The sequence below is a fragment of the Zalophus californianus genome, chromosome 14 (genome assembly GCF_009762305.2).
Source record: "Zalophus californianus isolate mZalCal1 chromosome 14, mZalCal1.pri.v2, whole genome shotgun sequence".
In the NCBI taxonomy this organism is placed as follows: Eukaryota; Metazoa; Chordata; class Mammalia; order Carnivora; family Otariidae; genus Zalophus; species Zalophus californianus.
The window spans coordinates 46,791,075-46,817,974 of NC_045608.1; the positions used below are offsets into that span (position 1 = coordinate 46,791,075).

At 39.2% G+C, this 26,900-nt stretch overlaps 1 protein-coding gene across 11 annotated transcripts in view; it reads right to left on the reverse strand.

Moving 5' to 3' along the window:
• The window catches only part of OSBPL1A (oxysterol binding protein like 1A), a 223,603-nt gene that overhangs the window by 73,263 nt on the left and 123,440 nt on the right, over window positions 1-26,900 (reverse strand). For all 11 annotated transcript variants that reach the window (XM_027576566.2, XM_027576564.2, XM_027576565.2 and 8 more), the window contains one exon: window positions 13,136-13,298. In XM_027576566.2, the coding sequence (XP_027432367.1) occupies window positions 13,136-13,298 (163 nt within the window). The remainder of the gene's footprint in view (window positions 1-13,135; window positions 13,299-26,900) is intronic.

Below are 26,900 nucleotides of genomic sequence, written 5' to 3' on the forward strand. Positions count from 1 at the left end.
AACAGTAAGATCTGGTCCCCGCCCAGGGTCTAGCAGAGGTGTACTGTTTTGTGAACACCTGAGTTCAGTAAATTTTTCTAGGTACAATAAAAGAAGTCTGAATGGGGACAGTAGGCCACATAGAGGGATCAGCAGTTTTACAGAGCAAAGGACAAGGCGTCTAGAAAGGACTGTGTGAAGCTATCTAAGATAAATAAAAAGCAAGGCAGGCAGTGGGACAACAAGAATTTAAAATAAAGCAAGGAGGTAGCATCCCAAGCATGCCAGGAGGTTCTGTATACCTGCTAGGTGTCAATCACAGATTTGTCTCTGAGTATTCCAACTTCAAAGGTAGAGCAGGAAACATGATCAATAACATGATTTACGGTGCTCTTGAGACAGAAACTAACCAGCTGCTTAAGAACAAAAGCTCATCAGCAGAAAGATATCTAATATATACAGTGTGAAATAGTCTGGACTTTTTGGCAAAAGGAGGTCATTCTTAATAGACTCTGCCTTCATAGCATTGTCACACTAATCTGTCTTCAGTAGAGCATCACTGCATATGGAGATCCACAGCTCTAGATATATTTAAATTCAAACATGTTTAGCTATAAATACCTAAAAGGTCATAGCCACTGTGGAGGTTACTGAGCAAGGTAAAGCCTGCCCACAGAAGTAATTTTCAAATCTCCCTGTACCAATATATCAGTGAGGGATCTAAGCACTTCTGAGATCTTAAATCTCAATCTTAAAACTTCAGGTTTTTCAGTTTTGCCCAGACATATAAATACCAAATAAACCAGACCTTATCTATCATCCAATGTTAATGGGCAATATAGTAATGTCTTGGGGGAAAGCATAAAGCACTTGGAGAGAGTGCTTAAATGCCTGCACTGTGGTGGTTACAGAGCTCTCTTATGATAGTGTAAGGCCACGATACACGCGCTTTTAAAAAGAAACACACAAGGCAGGAGACAGGGAGTCAGTCTTTAGTGTGTATGGAGTTGGGAGTTTCAGTTTCAGTCTGGGATGATGAAAGAACTCTGGAGATAGGAGGCGGTCATGGTGGCACAACAATGTGAACATACTCAATGCCACCGAACTTAAAAATGGCAAGTTTGATGTTATGTATACACTGCCACAATAAAACAAAAATGAAACAAAACCATAACAAATAAACACACAAAAACCTGCCAAGCCAAAGATCTATCCTGCTGGATGCATGAAATCTATTCTGGTCCTGTTATCTCTCACATCAATGCCACTGAAAAACAAAACCACACAGAAGCAAGACAGCTTGATTTTTCTACAGATAAATGCAGCAAAAGATATGTATCTGAGCGATACACGTAGCTAGATTTCAGGCAGAGTTAGCCCTTCACCATTCTATTTCCTATGGCATTTTCCCTTACAAACATATGTGTTTCTATAATAAGTAAAGTTGCCCCAAATTTTCAGGATTCTTCATCACCCTCTGAGAAACCGGGTAAGGGAATTTATGCAACCGCCCTATGTTATTTACTGAACTTCTGATGGGCAACTAGGGAAACTGGTATAACGTCAAGTAATGATGAGAAAGGGAAAACCTCCTGCGGCCTTATTTGTGGCTCTGTTTATTCCCCACCTCGTCACGAAAGGACGGTGGCTTAATTGATAATTACATTTTATAGAAAAACTGTCAGAATAATACTTTGAAGACAAAGACTATATTTTACAACATAAATTCCTTAGCCTAGGCAGACAAGCATTTAAAGTAGAAACTCTGCCTGATTATTTTCTCAAGGAAAACAGCAATATTAATAGAAAGTCTGTATTAATGTGGCAAATCTCTGAAGGCCTAGATCTTGAAAATTCTGTCCGCATTAGGACTCAATTATTTTGAACACAATCTCCTTTCACTTTACAATCTCTTCTTCTCATCCAAATAGCATGGAAACCATTGCCTGTGACTGGGTTAATGTGACTTTAAAACATTCATCACATTTTATACATTAAATATGTACAGCTTTTTGTATGTCAATCATACCTCGATAAAGTATTTTAAAAACTTCAGAATTAAGAGGATCATTAGCTCTACCCTACTTTTTTGAGTTTTTCCTCCTATTAAAAGGCTGAAAGAAGAGGTCATGAAGTTTACAATGTAAACATGCCAGCAATTCTTACGTTATCCTGATCAATTGTTTTTTTTATATGACCTTTGAAAACAAGTTTGAGAACAAATAGTACAAAGGAGCAAGATGTGGAAGAACTGTGGATAAGGTCCAAATAACCTTTCCCCTGTTACTTAAGGTAACAGGAAATGGTCAGGAGATACACATATTCAATTTAATACTTTTATTGTTGGCTTCCCACATACTGGACACATTCTAAAAATGTCCAAAGTAACCCAAGGTAACCCAAACTTAAAATATCCATGCCAAATTTTAATTTCACTTTAAGGTACAATTGTGTAAATTCAAAAATAATATAGTAAATATAAAGAACACAAAGAAATAAATAAAAAGCAACCACATTTAAAATAAATTATAAACTGAAAGTCAGAATGAGTCCAGAAAGGGCTGCCAAGAGGCTACTACAATAATTTACTAAGGAAGTGACAAAAGCTTGAAACAGAACCTTGGCAGCAAACTTCAAGAGTGAGAGACATTCTAGACATATCCTCCCTGAATGATGTCGAAGGTCAAAATCAGTCAAATGGTACAGTGTTGCTTATGACAGAGTTTCTTAAAAATATTGGCTTGTCCCCAAGCAACTAAATCTGCTGTTTTCCACAACTTGCAAAATCTGTACATGTAATTGAAGATGAAGAATTCCACAAACCATAGAGTATGAACTACTGGGAATCTTACATGTATCTACTCTGGATGATTAAATACAGAGCTTCCCAGTTTGTCTTGCAGACATCCTTAAAATTATTTTTGAGAAGGTCACATATGCATTCACTTTACAAAGAAAATAATTCTAGAACTAAGGCTCGTTATAGAATAATCCATAGTTATAAAACAAAATATTTTGTTACTTCAACTTAATAAATCAATATTTACCAAGTATCTACCACACACCAGGTAAAGAGCTAGCTGCTAAACTAGTGCAGGAAGATTAAGGAGACAAGACTGGTTCCCTCCAGGTATTCAGAGTTCAATAAGTAAGACACATAAGTAAACATATGTTTATACAGAGCATTTGTGGGAACAGTTGAAGAAGTCAACTGTATGGGAACCAGGGTACATTTCCAAGCAGAAAGGACATGTAAGCTGCAATGATGACCAGTTTAAGTCACAAAAAGAGCATATTAGGCACGAAGGGAAGAGCAAACAGCCCTCAAGCCTGAAAGAACAAGTGTGTGTCCAAGAATATCTGGCAGAGCTAGAGAGGAGGGTGGCCGGAGGGGAAAGGTACAGTCATCAGAGCTGAAGCTTTAAAGTGAATCAGATCAGTTTGGACTTAACCTGTAGTCATCAGCATATTTTTCTAGGGAGTGATGAGATCAGTTTTAGACTTCACAGATAGCTCTATCAGCGTCCCCTGGCCATGCTAACAATTACCACAAACTTGGTGGCTTAAAACAACAAAAATTTAGTCCTTCATAATTTTGGAGACCAGAAATCCAAACTCACCTTCAGTGGACCAAAGGCACAGGGCTGGCAGGACCACCATCCATCTGGGGGCACTAGGGGAGAACACATTCCTTGTGTCTTCCAGCTCTGGGGGCTGCCTGCACTCCTGGGCCTGTGGCCGCATCACTCTATGGCAGAAGTATCTTGCTGACATTCAGGTCCCACACAGATAGATCATCTATGATCATCTCCTCATCTCAAAATCCTTAATCACATCGGCCAAGATCTTTTTTTCCAAAAAAAGGTTACAGGTTTCCAGGAATAGAAGGTGAACCTTTTCATGGGGGAGCCATTTTTCAGCCTCCCACACCTGACAACGTGACGGCTGGTGGGGACAAAGACTAGAAGCAGCCAAACCTGTTAGATGAGTACCATCCTGGTCTCTGGGGCCCAAGGGAGGGGGAGGTGAACTAAGGCACTGTCAGGGAGGACCGGGGGGAGGGCCAGGCCAAAGGGAAAAAGATGACTTCCACATCTGTCATTTTCACAGTGGGAAGATGCTGTTGCTGTTCGCAAAGATGAGGAATGCAGAAGGCGGCAGAACATGGTGCCAAAGAGATGGGGATCCTAAATATGTCATTATCCTCCACAACCAACCAGTCTTCAAATGCAGTCATTTTGGCCTTAAAAATATATATCCCAAAATTTCATTCACTCAAATATCTGAACTCCTAATGCATGCCAGACTCGATACTAGTCGCCAGGCATGCAGAGTTCCTCATGGAACATACTATCTGGTGGATGGGCAGGGCTGACAAAAACCAGATAATTGTACAGAATTTCAACTACGGGAAAATGGTGCAGGGAGCCTGCAAGTGGGGATATGATCAAGTCAACAAAGTTGACTTGGCTTCCCTGAGGAAGACCCTGACCCCTGAACAAAGGTCAGAAGGATATGCGTTCACTAAAGCAATAAAGGGAGAGAACTGAAACCTTCCATTCTCACTTAAATTGCTTTTATTCAAACTTGTCATCTCTCATCTAGGACACTAGAACCCTGAATCAATCTTTACTCCTACAACACAAATACTCTACTAGAATGTGAACTCCTGAGTAGGGACCACATCTTATTTTCTTTGAATTCCCAATTCTTAGTATAATATAATCATAAGAATTCTACAACATTTACTTAAAAAAACATATGAATCTTTATAAAACACTAATCCAATGCCCCTCTAATAATTATGTCTATTGGCTCCCCACCACCTATATGCTAAAATTCAAATTCTTCAGCACAAACTTATCATAAGACTCATTACCAGCTGGTCCTAAATTACCTTCTTGGCTTCATCTCATCACTACTTCTCAGCACCCTGAACACTCACCCCTGCGTTGGCCACACCACATTTCATGAGGTTTCTGAAAACAATTTTTCTTTATCTCTGCATGTGCTGTCCTCTTACACAAAGAATATTCTACCCTGTCACATCCGTCTGGAGAACTCCTTACTGACTCTTCAAAACACTCCTCAAATGTAATGCTTTGTCCAACATTCTCAAGCAGTTAGCAGCCTCTCTTAATTTCTGTAACCCTCCTGACATACCATTTGGTAGTACTCATTAACTTGTTCAACAAATATTTATCGAGCACCCCTTTCTTTGTTAAGCACTATCCTGGAGGCTGGGAATGTATCAGTGATCTAAACACACAAAATCCCACCCTCACTGAGGAGCCTACATTCTAACTGTAGGAGATCAACAAACAAATGAATATTATGTGAAAGGTGCCTTTTTTTTTTTAAGGGCAAAAAAAGGGGAGGGGATGAAAACTGATACAGTGAAGGTCTTTCTGAGCAGAAGAATGAAGTAAGGGAGCAAGTACTGTAGATATCTGGAATAAGAGTTCCAGGCAGAGGAAATAATGAAAAGCAAAGGTCTAACCAGTATAAAAAGACTGAGATCATACCATGCATATTTTCAGACCACAACACTATGAAACTTGAAGTCAATCATAAGAAAAAATTTGCAAAGATTGCAAATACAGGGAGGTTAAAGGGGAGTTTCTCGGTGACAAACAATGGCCTCAGATGGCACAGGATGGAGAAGGTATGAGAAGTTGTAGGTGACGTAAGCATGGAAGCCGTATGTGAAAGCAACGGACCACAGACATGGAGTAGGACCGCTGGGCCACCACAGGGCACAACGTGGACTTTAGCGGCCATGGGCTTACAGCCAGACATGCTGGTGTGGCCCTGGATAGGTCTCCAGCCTCACCTAGTCCCTTGAGGACTGGGGCTAGAAGGGGGAGAGGGATGGTACAGCATTCTGCCAGCTGAGAACAACGCAGGCAGAGAAAGGCAGGGAACTGATCCCGTTGCCCCAAGCAAGCTAGGCCTCAAAGGAGGGACATGAGGGTACACGTGGAGTGAATGGTGGGGTAAAGATGGAGATGATGTGGGGCACCCAGGTGGCTCAGTCAGTTAAGCGTCTGCCTTCAGCTCAGGTCATGATCCCAGGGTCCTGAGATTGAGCCCCGCATCGGACTCCCTGCTTAGCAGGGGAGTCTGCTTCTCCCTCTCCCTCCCTCCCTGCTCGTGCGTGCATGTGTGCTCTAAGTAAATAAAATCTTTTTTTAAAAAAATGGAGATGATGTGGTGCAGTCAAGACATTGTTGGGATCAAGGTTTCTGAGAGAGTGGGTCCAAAGATGGGAGACAGGTGTCAAACTGTGGGCCATACAAAACAGGATGGCGTTGAAATAGTTCCTGAGAAAGGCAAACTTGAAGGTCCCATGTCAGAGCGAGCAGCTGGGGTGGGCTGGCTGACTGTGAACCCCCCAGATTGAGGGACCGGGTCTTATCTACCTTGGTATCGCTGGGCCTAACAAAGCACGTGGCACACAACGGGCACTCAATAGCTGTGTCTGCTTAATGCAATCCTCTCAATGCTAAGGACGGTACAAAATGCATGTGGCTTACAATAAATATTTAATGGAGACATCAATCTAGTCAACATTTCAGAAAACGAAGATGGGCCCAGAAGGTCAAGCCAAAACTGAAAGGATAAATTACATTCAGCAGTGTTTATCAACAATACATAGACAATGTAAGTAAGCTGCTGGATAGTTGTTTAATGCTACAAGCACAAAACTAGATGAAGAGTCCCTGCCACTCATCGGATTTTCTCCAGAATATTTCTTCATGTTACAAATGGAAGGTGTTTAATAACAGCCATATTCTGTGGTACTCAATTTGCTATCATGTCAACTAATTAATATGTTTTGTACTGGGCAGTAGCGAAAATAGAAAAGTTAATACGACAAGGTCTCTGTCTATAAGGGAAATGTAGTGTTGCTGAGGAGATAAGGAAGGAATGCACAAAAAGTTACATAACCAGAAAAAGAGCAAGAACAAGGTAGTATGGCTAATTCTCAGAAAAAGGGGAGGGGGCAACAAGAGAGAAGTGAGTGCTAGGAATACAGAGGTGGGTGGTATTGCCAGGCCCTAGACAGGTGCAGACAACAGTAAAGACACACAGAACATGGCCAGATAAGAAATGGGCAGCTACTTCAAAAATAAACTGCAGGAGGAGACAATGGTGACCACTCTGATCAGATCCTGTGTCTTCTAGATGTAAAATGTCAGTGCGGATGGTATCACTTGTTCTCCACTATGACCTCTAGTACTTACTGGATTAAACTTTACTTGACATAGGTCGTAACTGGTCCCATGTTACTCCCCTCCAGAAGAAACCAAAATCGTTACATTACCACTTTCCATTTTGAGAGTTTTGACTTAAAAAGACCTGAGCACCCACCCTTGCAACTGCTGAGAAATGCTAAAACTGGCTTCAATTTCATGACATAACTATCGGTTTGGCTAGTCTACACTATTGGATTGTATGCATTATTCATGCACATTTCGACAAAAATAGCATTAAGAGGAAAACCTAGCAAGAAAGCCTTTGTTGAGCAACTGATCTCAACATGTTTCTAAAAAGGAAAGTGAACAGACAGTAAGAAAACCAATATATTTTGAAGTTATAATATCCAAAAGGCAGGAATTTTGGTGAAACTGCTATCTCCATCAGAGCAATTCTAAACAATAACAGCCACAAAATTATTTAACTGGTAACAAATGTTTCAAAAATAATGCCTTAGAAGATTATCAGAGATTCGCCAAGCCAAGCAACCTGAATTGTCCCTCCCCTTAGCTACTTTTTCATTCACCCCACCCCGCACCCCACTCTCTGTGAGCAGGTCTCATAGCCCCAACCAGACTGTAAATTGCTCCAGAACAAATTTTATGTTTTAGCACCACCTCACCCCGGCCACTCCCCATCTGCCATCCGTCCTCTCCTCCATGGAATTCAGAGTGGATGGAGCGCACACACTGTATGAGATCAGCAAGCACTACTGATTTTCTTGTGCTTGCACTGAATACCAATATATTTTTAGGGAGGACAGAAATATCAGTGGCATTTGTTCAAAACCTGCGTTCAACATTTAGAGAGGGACTCAGGGATTTAGGGAGAAGGGTAACCAGCACAGTACCATGAAGAGGTGTCAGCGAGGGAGCACAAAAGAAGAACTGGTCAATTCTGCCACGGGGAGTCAGCAAAGACTGCTCCGGGGAGGAGGGGATTTAGAGGTGTTTGAGAGCTCTGGTAGGAGAAGAGGGCAGCAATCCAGTAAAAGTGGAACAGAAAGGGTAGGAATATGAAGAAGGACCCACTCTCTTCTTCCCTTAAGTGGTCCTTTCTATTATTTCTATACTTCATTTGCTTGCAGAACAGTTTTTTCCACAGAACCAGTTTCCCTTTAATTTCTCCTCGTATCTTGTTGCTTCAGTGTGCATGACTGGCTCAGCCCCCAGTGTACCAGGAAGTGATCGCTTTATAGTAAGACCCGCAATTTCACTCAGCATAACCATTTCATTTCTTTTCTTAAACACACATACATACACTTACACACACAAAATTAGATGTTGCTACTTTTAAATCATGTTACACAACAGAATTCAACCAAATTGTGAATAAGAAATCTATCTGCTTCACGCAATTTTATGACATCTTTAGTCACTGAGCATACTTGAAAAATAATGTAAAAATGATCAGGCGATCCCACAGCGCTGGAAAAATTAGTCTATACTGTACGCTTGCATCAAGGTCTTGTCTCACCCGCTGTATTAGATTTTCATTGATCCTGCTTAACTGCAAAAACCTAAAGGGACATAAGAGAAAAGTAGCTAAGGGAAAACAGGAAGTCACATGGCCTTTAAGTCTAAACAAATAAAATTATCCTGTTATTTTAAAGGAAGTAACAGAAGTTGTAAGCAACTTTAAAAAAGAAGATTAAACATTTAGTCAAAATAATTTACCAATATTTTAAGAGGAGAATCTTTAAAAGTATTTTTACATCTTTCAAATACTAGCTTGGGTTTATCTTTTACTATGAGTCAGCAATTAAAAATAAGCTGTGAATGAAGTATAGGTTCGCATATGTTTTCTTGGTCTTATTTAACTCCACATCTAGTGGCCTGCTGTCACTAGCATGCTTCAGGGCTGGAGGAAGGCTGAGGTGGCTACTGCAGTAAGTCAAGGGAGTAAGGGGACAAGACCGATTTGAGGGCACAGGCAGAATGTGGATGTCAAGAGCCTTGAAGCCCTGTTAAGGAGTCTGACTTTTATTCTCAGTGCAGTGAGAAGCCACCTCAGGATTTTAGGCAGGGGAATGCAATGAGGGGACTGTCTACAAAGTGTCACTGTGGTGGTGTATACAGAGTGAACTTCAGGAGGGCAAGGCTGGAAGCATGGTAGTTAAGAGGCTGGACATGAGTGGGTATGGCCCATGTGATAATGAGAGCTCAGTGTGCCGGATGCTGTTTTAAGTATAAATATTTATCACGGTAAGCTCATGACCCATTTGCAGATGAAGAAATGAGGCACAGAAAAGTGAAGTAACTTTCCAAAGGATATAGGAATTGGTAGAGCCATAATTTATCAACAACCTCCAGCCCCAGCACCTACCTTTTAACCCTATAGTAAGAGAACATACATGGCTTTGAGGTATGATTTTAAGATAGAATGGACAAGCTTTGGGCTGGGTTTCATGGATGTGGCACATCAATGTCACAAACTGCTCCTAGGTTTCTGGCTTTAGAAGAGGAAGGAGGTGCCATTTACCAAAATGAGGCAAACTCCAGGAGGAAGAGGAGGAGGAGGATCTAGGAGAAAGATCAAAAATTCATTTATTTATCGCGCTGATAGCTGAGTATGTAAGTCTCTAACAAGAGGTCAGGGTTAGAGATGTAAATTTGGGAAGTGTGGTGGTCAGACTAATGGTCCCCCAAACATGTCCATGTCCTAACCTCCAGAACCCTGTGGATATATTACCTGACATGATAAGAGGACTCTGCAGATGTGACTGAGTTAAGGACCTTGCGATGAGGAGGTTACCCTGGATTACCTGGGTGGGCCCCCTATAATCCCTAAGGTCCTTGAGAAAAAGTGAAGGAGAAAAGTCAGAGTCAGAGAGAGAGAGAGCCTGGAAGATGTCACACTGCTGGCTTTGAGGATGGAGGATGCGGCCTCAAGTCAATAGATGCAGGTAGTCTCTAAAAACTAAAAAAGGAAAGGAAATAGATTCTCTCCCAGAACCTTCTGAAGGTTCTAAACCAAGTTCTAACCAAGACCTTGACTTTGGGACTTCTGAACTCCCCGACTCTAAGAAAACAAATCTGCACTGTTCAAGCACATTCATGGTAATTTGCTATAGTAGCAACAGGAAACTAGTACAGGAATTTTAAGTTAGTATTTAAAATGATGTGGTATTGAAAGGGAAGGTGGAAGAACAAGAACCAAACAGAAGTTCTTGAGAGGGTACAAGGACATGGGTACATGAACAAATGAGGAGGGGATGGCTTTCACTAAGGAAGGACATTTCTTCTTTTGTGACAGAAAGGAAGAAGGAAGCAGGAAAGGAGGCTGATGTGCAAAGATTGTAGTGAGAAGATGAAGTCATTCCCAAATGATGGCTTTTATGATCTTAATGAATTATATGGCTAGGTCATTAGCAGCCCAAGGCTTGAACCCAGGGCATCGGACTCTTAACTTTAATGAAATTATACACTTCATCAAATGATTTTCAAGATTTCTAGTAGGAAATAGTAGGAGTGGCCACAGAAAGGGAACTCTGTGCAGGCAAATACAACACAACTCAGGTGAGTCATTCAGGGCAGGAAGGAGCAAAGGCATGGCACCTGTCCCTCTCTTTCATTTCTACAATCATGGTAGAACACGCTGATTGACCTAGACACTTGCACTCAGCCTCAGGATCCTTCTCAACACAGCAAACCATAAAGCAGCAAGTACTGCAAACCAATCTGAATTGGCACTTGAGCTGTGATGTATGTGCCAGTCCTTACTTGGGGACTACAGTTTTTATCTTTTCCTCCCAGAGGAGATGATTTTGGAGAGTGTTTTGAGTGCTAAAATATGACTGAGAAGCAGAAAGATGACAGTAGGTGCTAAATGTCTATCAAAAAGAGAATGATCAAGAAAATAGTGGTGAATCATATCCCAGACTTTTACACAACCTTTAAAAAGACTGAGCCCAAAGATGAATCATGGAACACTACATCAAAAACTAATGATGTAATGTGTGGTAATTAACATAATAAAGTAAAAAAAATTAAAAAAAATCTTTTTTAATAAAAAGAATAGAAAGAATGAGCTAGAGTTGTACTACCGATGGGAAAGATTTCCAAGTTATGTTGTTACATGAAAATGCAGATCCGGAACAACCATACAGCTACTTCCACTCCCGACTCACAACAAAACAAAGCCGTACAAACACGTATGGGGGACTGCTTTAAAAAGGCCCGAAAGAGAATGGATCAGGCTGTCACTAAGAACTTCCAAGGAAGAGTGCATAATTAGGATAAGGGATGAATGGAAAACTTCACTGGGTAATGCACGTATTTTCACATTGAATTATTTATAACAATTTTTCTTAATGAACATTAAATTAAAAAAAAAAAGAACATAAAAGATGAGCTGAAGTGTCTGGGCTCTTTTATATTCAGACCCCTTTGCATTTAATCCTATGATCCTTCTAGTGACCTTCCTTTTTGGATGCCCCAAACGGAAGGAATACAGAAGATAACACTACTGGACTGGGCACAGGGCAGGTGTGAAAAAATGTTTGTAGCCTCCAATGTCACACCCCCCTTCCCCCCACCTCCCTCACTCATGTTAAATACTTCCTTTGCCCTGTCACTCATCCCACTGCTTTCAAATCCTAGCTTTACTTTCTCTTCCCAGTGAGTCACTCTTTCACAAATGCCTTATCTAAGTGACATCATCATCAGTATAATCTTTTCTCTATTCTAAAATCTGGCTATTAAAATTACTTTTCCCATTCTTTTGATTATATCATACTTCCCACAATAAAGGTCCTATTAGCTCTGTTTATCTTATATAACGCATCTCTTCTCCAAAAGCCCACCAAACAATCATTTTCCCTGACTTAGATGATCACACTGTTTTCATTTCCTCAACCCGATCTTCTTTAGTTCTCAGTTCTATTACCTCTCACTGTGCTTCCTTTAATCTCCTACTTTGAATGTGATCCTTTCACTCCCTATTCACCGGGGTCTCTTGCCTCCATGGTCAAGTTATGTAAGACCAGTAACTGCGTACATCCATCTATTCTGTAAGAACTTGATTTCCTCACATAAGAGAGTTGTTCTCAGCCTCACTCATCTCCAGCCACTCCCCCCACCCACACCTACCTCGAAAACTCTGAAGTAAATTTCTCAAAGGTCAAAACTACTTAGTGGGCCATCCCCTCCCAAGTCATTTAGCTCCCCCACATACGTCTATTTTTGGAGCACCTAGTATGCATCAGGCCCGGTCCTAAACACAGTTTAAGCATAGGAACTCATTTAATCCTGACTCAGCCTGTTGAAATGGATATACTTATCCCCATTTTAAATATGTGTCAACACAGAACCTGAGAGGTCACAGAACTTGTCCAAGGTCACACAGCCAGCTAATGTCAGGCAGGATTCCAATTTAGACAATGGAGTCCCTGCTCATCAGTTTGTCAGTTTTTTGGCATGTATTTCTGAGGCAAAATTAAGCACTTTTCTCTGCTCCAGTCACACTATGGTCTCCCTCTACTTTGGCACTCAGCATACTGTACTGTAACCACATGTTACTCATCTGTATCCTTGAGGATACAGAGTACTCTCTGATGACAGTAACTGTCCCTTTCTCTATCCTTAGACATGTAATAGCACCCGGAACTAGGAGGTATTTAATGGTCACTGAATAAAGGAAAAAAAATCAAATTCATGAGTTTTAACAGCACTCCCTCTCTAGCCTAGCAGACACCATCAATGCAGGCAGACCCATTTTCAACTTTCAGGCTCCTGCCTCAAGAACACAACATGAAAGATCATTTGGGGAGCGGTAGTGCTACCTCTCAGCTGCTCGGTCCAGGACACTGCAGGTGGCATCTACTCTCAGCAGACATTTAGGTGGTGGGCTTCAATTCAATTCACCAACAACACAGAAGGCAGGATGCTAGAGTTACCTGACAGCGCATCATAGAACTCGTCCTCACTGAGGATGCTGCGAGGTGGTGAGCCTTCAGCCAGAGACCGTTCTAATTCATGATGCTCGGTGGCCAGAGTCTCCAGTGCTTCTGACAAAATTTTGTTTTTTTCTTGCTCCTGCTCCAATTTAAAATTCCTCACCTAGAACAAAACAGATATAAAAGAAAAGACTTCAGAGTGACAGGAGCCACAGACTTATGCGTGAAGGATATAAAATTTATCTGCTTTTGATCCAGTTCAAACGCAACATCAGAAATGAAAACAGTCATGTTATATACACGCATGTATGAATGAGCACACTTACTAAGCCAATTCTGTTCTTCCTGTGGGGCCTTTTCTTACAACAGCCCTAGCTAATGAAAACAGATTAAGACTAGCAAATTTGGCTCAAAGGATCAAGATTCTAGTATAAGAACATGAGTCAATTCAGAAATCATAAAATTTTTTAAAAACAGTTATCTCTCAACATTAATCATGAGATTAAGTTAGTTAGAACAAAATAATTAAAACCATTCTGAGTATTAAAACATGTACCACATCAAAGCATTAAGATATAATTGGGCCACCTGGGTGGCTCAGTCGGTTAAGTGTCCGACTCTTTTGATTTTGGCTCAGGTCACGATCTAAGGGTGGTGAGATCAAGCCCCGAGTTGGGCTCGCACTCAGTGGGGAGTCTGCTCAAGATTCTCTCTCCCCCTCTGTGCCGCCCACCCTGCTCGCACTCTCCCTTATTAAAAAAAAATTTTTTTTTTAAAGCCTAAGATATAATCCTCTAGTTTACTTCCAAAATAGCTGATACGCGAAAGGAAACGAGTGGCCAGGCAATGACATTTGACTTCAATTTTTCAATTCCATATTTTGGTTACGGTTCCATATTTTACCTTGAATTTCGTACACTAGCAACAACAACAAAAAGATTATAAACAAGGCAAAGACTGGTTTCGTTTTTCATCTTTTAATGAAATGATCTATTCATCCCACCTAATTCAAGAGCATCTCAAACTTTAGTTAACGAACACCTCCTAAAATTTCAGCAAGCTGACCCTCCCTCCTACAAAATAGCAGGTGCTAGATTTGGTGCGGACAGTTTCACCTGTCTTGGTATAAGAACTCTAGGAATCACAACTTTTCTGTAATCTCCCTCAACTTCCAGAAAAGAGATCTACCATTACCCACTGTGCAATCTCAGAAGTCTTGTGTTCTTTAGCTGCTTCACCTAAAAATTAGATTTTTAGACAAAGGTGGAATCCTCTACCAGTAGTCTTCAACTTTTTTTTTTTTTTAACTTTAGTGAAGCAGACTCTTTCTCAAAAATAACCCCAACACAGGAAACAGATGTTTTAAAAAGGTGCGCTGGCTAACACTGGTACAATCAGGAGCACTATGGCTTTCTCTCCCCCCCCATCCGAAGTGGGGACTGTTCCAACAGTTTGAAAGCTCTGGATATGGGGACTCCACAACCTCCTCCAGGTGGAAGTTCTGATGGGTCCTGGAAGCCACAGAACTCAGCTGCTCTTTAAATTAGTTTCTCTGCTGAATCTTACCCTTTCACCTCCTGACACTCCCTGGCACCTTCTCCTCCCTGTAGTTCTGACTCCAGAGTCCTTTGTGGCCCTGAGTTGCTGAGAACCGCACACCAGGTTCAACACTGAGAGTCCTGGACATAACTTAAAAATAAAGCTTTAATGAAATGCTACGTTCATAAATGAGAGTAAAACCTTTATTATCTTGGGAATAGTTCCAGTCCTCAGGCACCTTAGTGTTTATGCTTACAGCAATGAGGTTATTATTAGACCTGTGATCACGAAATAAGAATAGCAATGAATGGTAAATCAGCAAAGACATGCAAAACTGAAAAAAAAACCATATAATTACAGTTAAGAAATTGCAAAATACTTGTAAATATTCCTATAATCTATATTTTATCTCCAGAGGAGAGAGTACTCTTATTATGGCTGGAGTCAACTAAAAAAACAAAACAAAACCCAAATTGTTCTCCATCTCATGGGTAAGACAACTCATTTATTTGTAAACAAGGACTACAAAGTTGAGCACAATGTCCAAAACGATCCTTTCTTCAAATGGAAAAGATCTTTACAGCACTGTTATATATGTAGATTCCAAAAATACCACTGTAGGAGGATCCAAGCTCCTTCACCCCTGCCCACCTAGCTCCCTTTAGCTTTATCTTTATAGCTTTTCAAATATCAAAATGCAAATGCACTGTTGATACTGAACCTTTCAACATATGAATCAACTAAATTAACCCTTCTAGTTCACAAATACATTAGTTTTATACCTACATTCATCTAGACTTTAGAATAGTGGCAAAATAAATGATCAAGGCCCCCAAATACCATGTTCCCTCTACAAAATCTTATTCAAAATCCAATTTATCCTTTATCCATCTAAAATAAGCACCACTTCATTTCTGCTACTTTGGACATGTGTTCTTACTTGTTCTTAAGAGGAGTGAAAGGGGTGGGAAGCAGAAGAGGCTCTCACCACTATTCTAGCTCTTACCTTGTTTCTATCTCATTGACCTGACTGCACTTGTCCTTGTTTCAAGCCTAACAGGATCTTCCGCACTGAAGATCCCACTTCCTCTAAAATTACACATAAAATGGCAATTTCTTTCATCATGTGCAGTGATGTATCTGAGAATAGGTATATACATCACAGAAACTACAGTAAAGAGCTCTTTATTGCTTTAGAGAAGCATCTAAGAACATACTTAACTGCCATTGGTATCTTTTAGCCATTTAGAAAGATCACTGGAACAATGTAATTACAAATCCTCTACAATCTCAGTATTTCAGAAACACCAGGGGACAACCTGGCATTTAAAAATTAGTGCAGAAGCCCAACATATGTGTTTATAATTACAGAACATTTCTAGAATACGGGTGACATTTTTCAAATTAAATATAAAATTCAAATATAAAATTTATACCCTCAGCCCTGTAACTTTCCCATAACAAAAATCAACATATAACAAAGTGAACGTAAATGTCAAACTTATTAGGAATAATTTAAGGACTGAACCATCACACTCTTAATAATAAACATATACATGCTCCACCTCTGCACCACTTTAGATTCATGCATATACAAGCCTTTCCACTAGTCTTCTCAAACCACAGCCACATGATCATCTTACATCTTATTCCATTTCATGCTGGCAGGTGGAAATTCACAGTGAACACTTCCAAAGTGTTCTTCACCCAGTGAGCAGATGCCGGCTAAAGAATCAAGGGTTTCAAAAACAGTTACGTGCTAGTCAGTGCACACACATTTTATCTACTCTCATTCTCTAAAGTACCCTGCTATTTCCCCATGTTCCACAGAGGTTAAGTCGGGCAGAGACAATAATTAAATCTGGCAAAAACACACTAGGTGGGGAGCAGGTGATGAGTATTCACAGAATATTGTGTCCAATTATCCAAGTACAGGTTAGGTGAGATTCTGGTCTTGATCAATCTAGTCAAGCTCTTTCAACTGGCCACACTCCCATCAGCTAAATAGCATTAGCCTTACTCTTGTTATTGGATGCATGCCTATAACAACACAGAATATATTAGCTTAACAGTGAAATACTAGACCTTGAATTTAAAACCTCTAATTTCATCTCTCAGGTAAGGAATTACATTGACAATTATTTTTGTGGCTATAGGACCAACACTATACTGACTTCAAAACTTTTTAAGAGATATGTGCTTTAGATGACGCCCTGCTATGGTCACATAGCTGTTAAAGTGGGTCTGGTCCTTTATGGTTGGTAAGGGCTCTTCTGCTCCTAGAAGACCACCTAACTGTTTCAGTGTACGAGGATGGAGCTCTCGTGTGAATGACCGTCAGAGTTACTTCTGGCATTTTTTTTATGTCTGTTTCCAGTTATTAATTTTTTTGGCATTTTTTTTTTAATGTCTCTGACCGTCAGAATTACTTCTAAATCCACAGCCAGGCTGATCACCCCCTCACCTCCAGGGTTCAGGAAAATTAAGGTTTGATCCCATGTCTGAAGCATAATCAAGTGTAATAATATATATCCTCACGACCACAGAGTATATACTTACTTTTACAGATTTACAAAGCATCTTTACACGCTTTCAAGTTTTCACGGATTCTAATGCCCTTCTATGCTATCCCATAACGGCCTTTACAAGTGTAATGCATTTCCTTATGTTCCTGAAGACCTTTTCTTCAGTCCTTTTTACTACTAAAAAAAGACACTTCTTCAAAAACAACTATGCTTCCATGACCAAAGCAGATCTGTCTGATAGACTACGGAGATGGAGGCAGGATGCACAAGGCAGTTGTAGTGGGGGAAGAAGGACTGTATAAAGCTTGCAGATGGCCTTAAGAACTCTGGCTTTGATTTTGAGGGGAAACTGGTGGAGGGCTCCCTACGGAGGAGTAACATCATCTGATTTACATCTGAATATGATCTCTCTGGCTGACCTTGTGGAGAACCAGGGGGAAGTCAAGAGTAGAATCAACAAGATCCCTTCAGAGGCTGCTGTAACCGTCCAGGTAAGAGATGGGTAAGAACAATGAAGGTGTTCCTAAGTAGTGAGATTCTGAATTGTCTTTGTAGGAAGGCCTAAATGATTTGCTGACAGACTGCCTATGTATGGGATAGTAAAAAAAAAAAAAAAAAAAAAAAAGTAAAAAAAAAAGGAATCAAGGATGATTTCACAGTTTTGGCCTAAGAACTAAAGATAGAGCCACTGTTACCTAAAATGGGAAAGACTGCAGAAGGAACAGAGACAATCAGGAACTCCGTTTCGTATATGTTAAGTGTGAAATGCTATCAGACATCCAAGTGTAGGTGTCAAGCAGACAGATATCAAATCAGGTGTTCAAGGAAGAGGTCCAGGCTGGAGACAGAACTCTGGGAGTCATTTGCAAATATATTACAAACTGTAAGAGTAGAAAGAATCATTAAGGGAGAAAGTGAGGTGTAAATAGGAAGAAATCCAAAGACATACCATCTTCTGACTGGAGATGTGAAAGAACCAGCACAAGGAAACAAAAAAAGAGAGGAAGAGAGGCAGAAGGAAAACCAGGAGTGTGTGGTGTCCTGTAAGCCATGTTTCTATACTGATCAAAGATTCAAGACAGAGGGGGCAATTAATGACGTGGGAGAGACAGGAGAGAATTGCTGGAATGATGTTCTGGAGTTTGAAGAGAAATGTAGATGTGCACAAATTTAGATGGGTAGGTATGGGTAATAAAGTTTTCTCCTAACTGCTTTTGTCTCAACATGCATATGCGAAATATAGAGAATAAGAAACAAAGAGGTCATCAATTTACAGATCCCAGCATGTGATCTAAGAAGCCTCTAGTCTCTTAACGTTATACACAACATAAAAGAGTCTGTCCTGAGATTAAAAATGAGATCATTTCCAAGCCTTTCAAAGCCTCATTTACACTAACCTGGTCAACCCAAAACAGGGCAGCTGTTCATTTTCCTGTTGCTTACAGTCAATGGTCACTGGCTCTTGGCACCATTAAAAAAAAGGTCCCTTTCTTACTGGCATTGCCATCTTCCTCAACCTGGCTCAAGACAAGACAAAAGGGAATCCCATTGGGAATTACCTCTGTGCCTCTCTGCCCTTAGGCTCTGCCTTGAGAAAGAAGATGAGGGCCTGTATTTGGTTGTTGACTTACTGACATATTCTAAGTAAAACCACCTCAATGGAGCTTGTTAAACTGCTAATAGTTTCTGCTAATAATCTGTTAAAGTCAATTACTTCCAAGTATATCTTCATTTAAATCAAGGAGGAATTTGGGGGTCACTGGCTACTCCTATGTGTAGGACAGAGCCCAATAAGTAGGCACTGAAGAAATATTTGGTAAATAAATGGGAGGTTTTTAAAAGCAAGGTGGTAACAATCCTTGGAAGAATATAAACTCAGAATATTTAATATTTATTTTTGTCAGATTGATTTAAAAATAATATCCCAGAGAAATAAAATCAATGAGACTAGTAATATATAATGTAATATAAACGTAGAACTATTTACTTCCATCGTATACTACCAACAGTAGATTCAATATATATTTACTCTACTGCCTTGTTCAGTGGTTCTGGCATTTAAAATAATTTGGTACAAGTAAGAGCTCATAAATAATTTTTTCTTCCAATTACAAAGTTGAATCATTTGACGATGATTATAACACTTACATAAGGTACATCTAAAGTCTCCACAAGTATGTTTATTTTATATTCCAGAAGTAGCACTTATAGGATTATATTCCTAAAAGCACTATGCACATTTCAATGCACAATTTCCAATATATATTCTACTTTAAGGTATAATGTATTAAAAGTTTCAAAAGTTTTCAGGTATCATGTGTACAAAAAATGCTAAATTGACACATGTAATGGCATATATTAAACACTTTAAACTTTCAATGTAATGTAATAAATTGGTGTTGGCTAGATAAAAATGGTACAATTCTAAATCAGCCTATTTAATAAAGATTCTGAATTTTTTGAAGTTTTTTTAATCATGTCTTTTTAATTCTCCATCAAAATATTTGTTGATAATTGAATTCCCTACTGTTCAGAATGGTTCTTGGAGCATGCTTAAAACTAAGTATTGAAACAATATTTTTAAATGAATAAACATTAAGTTACATAGTAACAAGAGAAGTAGAGGGGGGCACTGAAGCAATGCAAAATAATTTTTTTGACTGAAGATGAAGATGTGTTGAGACATTCAAAATCTGAAAGAAGCCATCATCAGCAGGCCTACACTATGAGAAAAAAACTTAAGTCCTTCAAGCAAAAGAAAAATGATACCAGATGGAAATATTCATCTATACAAAGGAACGAAGAACACCAGAAATGGTAAACATGTGGCTAAAAAGACTTCTTATTCATTTAAAAAAATAATTTGGATAAGATCTCTTCAACTAGTATTTATATTTCAATGTTTACCAAGAAATAATTTAAGTGCAGGACCCTAAGCAGAAATGTCCTAAAAATCTCATTATTTTAGCTTCAGTATGAGTTTATTTAGGGAAAGAAAAAAAAAGAAAAAAGAAAAAGGACAATTTCATAAGCATTTGTATACACGATGGTTCTGTGTACACAGGGCTAATTTTATATCTACTACTGATAAAGTATATGCACAACATTTCACAGTTTAAAAGGCACATTTACATACTATTAGTTCATTAAATCCGAACAACCCTATGAGGAATATATGGGTGGGTGTGTATGGATGTGTGTGTGTAAACTGAAGATTATATAAAGTTTAAGCTCCTTGCCATAGGTTATCAGAGGAATAAGAACTGAACCAAGATCTTTTAACTTCAAATCCCATAAGCTTTCCAATCTATGGTGTGGCAGTAACATCGCTAATGGAAATAAATGATCATAAGTCTTAGAAGCAGAGGGTTTCACTTTGGGGAGATGGGGCGGGGGGGGGCGGTGTTTGTCCAGGAAGGTAATGCTTACCGGTTTGGTGGACCAGGAAAATGGGGGTGGGGCATGCAAAGCAGACTGACCTGGACTACAGCAAAATATTCGTTAAAACCATCACTTGGACCCCTGTCAGGGATTACATCACTGTAAAATGGCAAATTCATAAAGCAGATTAGAAACTTGGCTGAATCCATGCCCTCCAGGAGATAGATTTCTCATTCCAAGAATGAGTAGATCTGTCCTGTTCAAAAGCTGGCTTAAAGCCAAGGTTCTCTATCATGAAGAGTATATCTAGATCAGCTATAGGATCTGTTGGGTTTTCTTTTTTTTAATTAGTAGGCCCAGTTTTAGCCCAGACCTACTGAATCAAGACTTCCAAGAATGAACAAGGTTTGTGTACCATTACAGAAATTGCTAATTTCTCCTACTCTCTGTGGGAGAATCCCAATTTGTTAGCTGGCTATATTGCCCTCCAGCTAAAAGATTATTTCTCAGTCTTTCTGGCAGCTGGGGCCATATGACTAAGTTCTGTCCACGAAGAATGAAAGCATTGTGAGGAACTCACCAGATCACCTTAAAGGAAGGGCACACTCCTATTTTTGCCCTTTACTCCTTCCTGATGACCATAATTTGATATATGGAATAGCCCCTAACATGGGAAACTGCTATACCAGGCCCAGACTGCCCACATCCTATCTTCTTTAAGGTGGAAAAAGAATCTCTAACTTCTTTAAGCTAGTATTAGGTGGCCTGGAGTTTCTTGTTTGTTTAATGCTAATACTAACATTAATACATGTAATTTTTTTTTTTCCCCAAAGCACCACAGACCATTCTGATGTGCCTCCCGGGTAAGAATTAATGACTTAGGGGGCACCTGGGTGGGTCAGTTGTTAAGCATCTGCCTTCGGCTCGGGTCATCATCCCAGGGTCCTGGGATCGAGCCCCGCGTCGGGCTCCCTGCTCGGCGGGAGGCCTGCTTCTCCCTCTCCCACTCTCTCTGCTTGTGTTCCCTCTCTTGCTGTGTCTCCCTCTCCGTCAAATAAATAAATAAAATCTTAAAAAAAAAAAAAATACCCGAACATCATAACCAGTAAGGCAAATTAAAAAAAAAAAAAAAAAAAAAAAGAATTACTGACTTAGGAGAATTTCCATTTAGTTAAAAAAAATTGGGGGCGCCTGGGTGGCTCAATTGGTTAAGTGACTGCCTTCGGCTTGGGTCATGATCCCAGGGTCCTGGGATTGAGCCCCACACTGGGCTCCCTGCTCTGCAGGGGAGCCTGCTTCTCCCTTTCCTTCTGGCTGCCACACCCCCTGCTTGTGCACTCTTTCTCTGTCAAATAAGTAAAATCTTAAAAAAAAATTTACTGAACACCTACTACTCTTTCAAAGTAAGTGCTAGGGATACAAAGTAGAGTAAGAGATTGGTTAATCGAGGGAGAGATTATAGTCTGAGAAAAAGACACTTCACATGCCTACCGAGCTCATATATTAAAAATGCTAATCCAGCATTACTTCTCAAAGCTTTTCAGTGGCTCCTTATTGCCTTTGGTTAGTCTCCAAATGAAGTGTGTGTACCCATGAAATATTAGAAAGTCTTTTATATCTGTCAAAAAAATTAAGACAAATTATATATACAGATATGATATACATATATAGGATATATACACTGATGACTGTGCCCTCACATGGTCCACATGCCACATGGCCAAGGGTAAAGTGCAGGAGGTACAGTAACTTCAAGATATTGTGATATACTACAGATTATGAGCTTGATTATGAAGATTTACAGACTATATTAACCCCCAAAATATATCCAGTATCATAAAAACCACTGCAAAGGAACTTCAGATTAAAGATAATACTAATGACATAGGGTGCCTGGGTGGCTCAGTGGGTTAGGTGTCCAACTCTTGACTTGGGCTCAGGTCATGATCTCAGGGTCCTGGGACTGAGCCCTGTGTCACTCCATGCTCAGTGGGAGTCTGCTTGAGATTCTCTCTCTCCCTCTCCCTCTGCCCTTTCCTGCTAGCCCTCTTCCAAAGGAAAAAAAAAAATCAGTTAACCAGATATGTGTGGGATCATTTCTGGACTCTCTAATCTGTTGCATTGATCTGTGTGTCCTTCTTTTACCAAAACCATATTTTCTCAATTACTATAACTTTATAGAAAGTGTTGAAATCGGGTAGTCTAAATCCTTTGTTCTCTTTCAAAATTGGTTTGGCTACTATAGGTCCTTTGCATTTCTATATAAATGTTAGAATCAGTTTGTCAATTTCTACCCAAAAAAATAAATAAATAAAACGAAATAGAAAACCCTGCTGGAATTCTGCCTGGGGTTACTTTACTGACTGTATAAATCAATTTGGGGAGACCAGACATCTTAACAATATTGAATCTTCTGATACAAACAGGGATATCTCTGTTTATTTAGGACTCTAGTTTCTCTCAATATATCAAAAAGAGAATAAAAACAAAATCTCTTAATGGATGTACAGACCCAAATGTAAAGCTAAAATTAGAACACTTCTGGAAGAAAACACGGGAGAAAAATCTTAGCAACCATGAGCTTGGCAAAAATTTCTTAAATAGGTCACAAAAGCCATATATATTTATATACACACACACACATATATTCATATATATATGAAACTTGGACATCAATATCAAAACTTTTTAAAGATTTTATTTATTCATGAGAGACAGACAGAGAGAGAGAGAGAGAGAAGCAGAGGGAGAAGCAGGCTTCCCCACTGAGCAGGGAGCCCGATGCAGGACTTGATCCCAGGACCCTGGGATCATGACCTGAGCCGAAGGCAGACGCTTAACCATCTGAGCCACCCAGGCACCCAATATCAAAACTTTTGCTTTTTAAAAGGTAATGTTAAGAGAAAGGCAAGCAAGAGACTGGGAGATAGTATTTGTAAACCACATATCCAATAAAGGACTTGTATCCAGACTATATAAGGAATTCCTATAACTTAGCAATAGAATGACAACCCGATTTAAAAATGGGCAAACGACTTGAACAGACATTTCTCTAAACATACAAATGGCCAACAAGTATACAAAAAGATGCTCAACACCTTCAGTCATTAGGGAATGCAAATCATTACAATAGTGAGATACCACTTTACACCCACTAGGATGAGTTTACTTTTTTTTTTATTTTTATTTTTTAAAAAGGAAAATAAAAGGGGGGCCTGGGTGGTGCAGTCAGTTGAGTGTCTAACTCTTGGTTTCGGCTCAGGTGGTGATTTCATTGTCATGAGATCCAGCCCCACATCAGGCTCTGCACTCAGCATGGAATCTACTTGAGTTTCTCTCTCCCTCTCCCACTCATGCTCCCTAAAATAAATAAATCTTTTAAAAAATTTAAAAAGGAAAATAATAAGTGTTGACAAGGATGTGGAAAAAATGAAGCCTTGTGCACTGCTGGTGGGGACAGAAAATGGTGCACATGCTGTGGAAAACAGTTTGGTGATTCCTCAAAAAGCTAAACCTAGACCTACCACATAACCCAGGAAATTTGTTCCAATGTATATTCCCAAAAGAACTGACACATGTTCAAACAAATACCTGTACGAAAATGTTCAAAGCAGCACTATTCCCAATAGCCAAAAGCTGGAAACCCAAATGTCCATAAACAAATGAATAAAGTGTTATCTATACACAATGGAAAACTCTTCAGCTATAAAAAGGAACAAAGTACTGATGCATGCTACTATGTGCCTGAAGATTGAAAACAATATATAAGTGAAAAGCCAGACATCAAAAGTTCACATATCATATGATTCATGTATATGAAATGTTCCGAACAGGCTAATCCATAGGGACAAAATATAGATTAGTCATTTTCAGGGGATGGGGAGTGATGGCTTCCTGGGTACAAGGTTCCCTTCTGAAGTGACGAAAATTGTTTTGCAAGTAGAGGTAACAGTTGCATAACACTGTGACTTACTAAACGCCACTGTATTACAGCCTCAAAATAGTTACGTTTATGTTTTGTGAATTCTACTTCAATTTTTTTTAAAAAAGTAAAACTAAAAAAAAAAAAATAAAAAGCCCCACATTCATTCATTTCCCATATGACCTGGCCATTCTACTTATTCCTAGGTATTTACCTAAATGAAATATTATGTCCACAAGACACTGGTACACAAATAGCTTTATTTGCAACAGCCAAAATCTGGAAATAATCCGTACATCTGCCAACAGGTGAAAAAAACTGTACACCATGAAATGGACAACTACTCAGCAATGAAAAGGAAAAAAACTGTTGATACATGCAACATGGATGAATCTCAGAATAATTATGCTGAGTTAAAGAAGCCAAACCTCTTAGGCCTCCAAAAAAGCACGAACTGTATGATTCCATTTATGTAAAATTCTAGAAAATGCCTACCGAACCCTAGTGATAGAAAGTTGATCAATAGTGCCAGTGTACCAGGGTAGGTAGGAAAGTGGGAGGTATTCTTTATCTTGATTGGGGTGACGGTTTCACTACTGTAAACATACATCAAAACTAAGTTACACTTTAAATATGCACAGTTTACTGTACATCAGTTATACCTCAATAAAACTGTAAAAACGATACTATTTGGCAAGAGTAAGGGCATAGTGAAAAGACCACTCATATACTGATAATGGGAGTTAGAATAATTCATTTTTTATGGAACAAGTTTTCAAAGAATATGTCTGAAAAAGAAAAATATTCATTCTGATATTACTGAAAACAACATAAGATATTAAACAGTAATGTACACTGTATTTGTGTGTTTGCAAACACAAATAAAGACATACCAAAATCCTACCAGTGGTTTGCTGGGCTCTGGTTTTTATATTTCTCTCCATATTTAACAGAAAATAGCTTTCTGTATACTCCTGTGTATCTTCCATATATCTCTCATAACTTTACAATTAGAAAAATACCTTTAAATATGTCTACTCAAGAACTGATGCTTGCATCAAATTTGCAAAAACTGGCATTGCATCAAACACAAAATGTTTGAAAGATACTTTCCAACAGTGCAGAATGCATGGCGTTTTGAGGCATTTAGTATGAAAATCCCAACTGAGATTCTGTTAAGCACACTCCTGTCTCATTATGGTTGCAAAGCTTCTACCTAAAAACAGCTTACTCTTATATAATCACTCACCACAGATTTATATATTTTATATATCCTCGAAATAAATTTCTTTTTTCAAGATAGGCCACAAGAGTATAATCATTTTTTTAACAGCAGAGAAGTTTAATCATAATCTAAACAAAGCTTATCTTTAAAAGTTATTCATAAGTCTTCTGTAGTTGAGAGTTCTGTTGATGAAAATTAACAAAAAGTTATATATAGAAGTAACACCAAATCCATTTTAAGTGATTTTTTAAAATTTACAGTAAAATCTATTTTAAGTGTATAGCTAATGAATTTTCACAAATATATACCCCATGTAATTAGCACCATTACAAAGATATAGAGTATTTGTAGTCCCATCCCCCACCCCCAATTCTCCTGTCATTATAGTCAGTCTCCTGTTCTCCCCAACCCCAGCCTCAGCAACCACTGCTCTGATTTCTAGCACCACGCTTTAGGTTGGTCTGTTCTTGATTTCAAATAAATGGAATCATGTACAATACACTCTTTTGTGTCCGGCTTCTTTCACTAAGTACAGTGTTTTTCAGAATCACTCACGTAAGTTGCAAGTACAAGCAGCTCTCTTTCTGCTACTGCTGACCATTCCACTATACAGCTATACCTTGAGGTCCAACTCTGTTTTTTCTAATGCCTTCAGCTCGGTCTGGAAATACCGTGTATATATGGAACATTGTTAAGTCCAGAAAGACAATAACTTTTTACAGAATTTTGATGTTTTGTTGTTTTACCAAGTGTTCATAGTTCTCAACTCAGGGCAAAAACACAAACAAAACACTAAAAATATGCTAGAATCACAATTCAGTGGGTTGTAACTCCACCTGAAGAAAACATTTTAAATACCTTAAAGCAGTGCTTTCCAAATTTTCAAGTCCTGATACAGAGAGAAAACAATCTTTGTAGGGCATATGGAAGAGACCAAGCACCTACCTGGTTTGGGACTCTGGCCATTCTAAGTTGGAAAGATAATTTATCTAAGCTCTCTACTTGGGTTAAGATTTAAAGAACAGATATTTTTATTTTAGAAACCCATTCTGGTTTTTACAGAACATAAAAATCTTATGAGCACACAAAATTGTATGTAAAATATTGATGAAGCAAACAAAATGATTTAAAAATCCCCAAAGTCCTAAAACAATGAATGTGGCTTATTTTCCC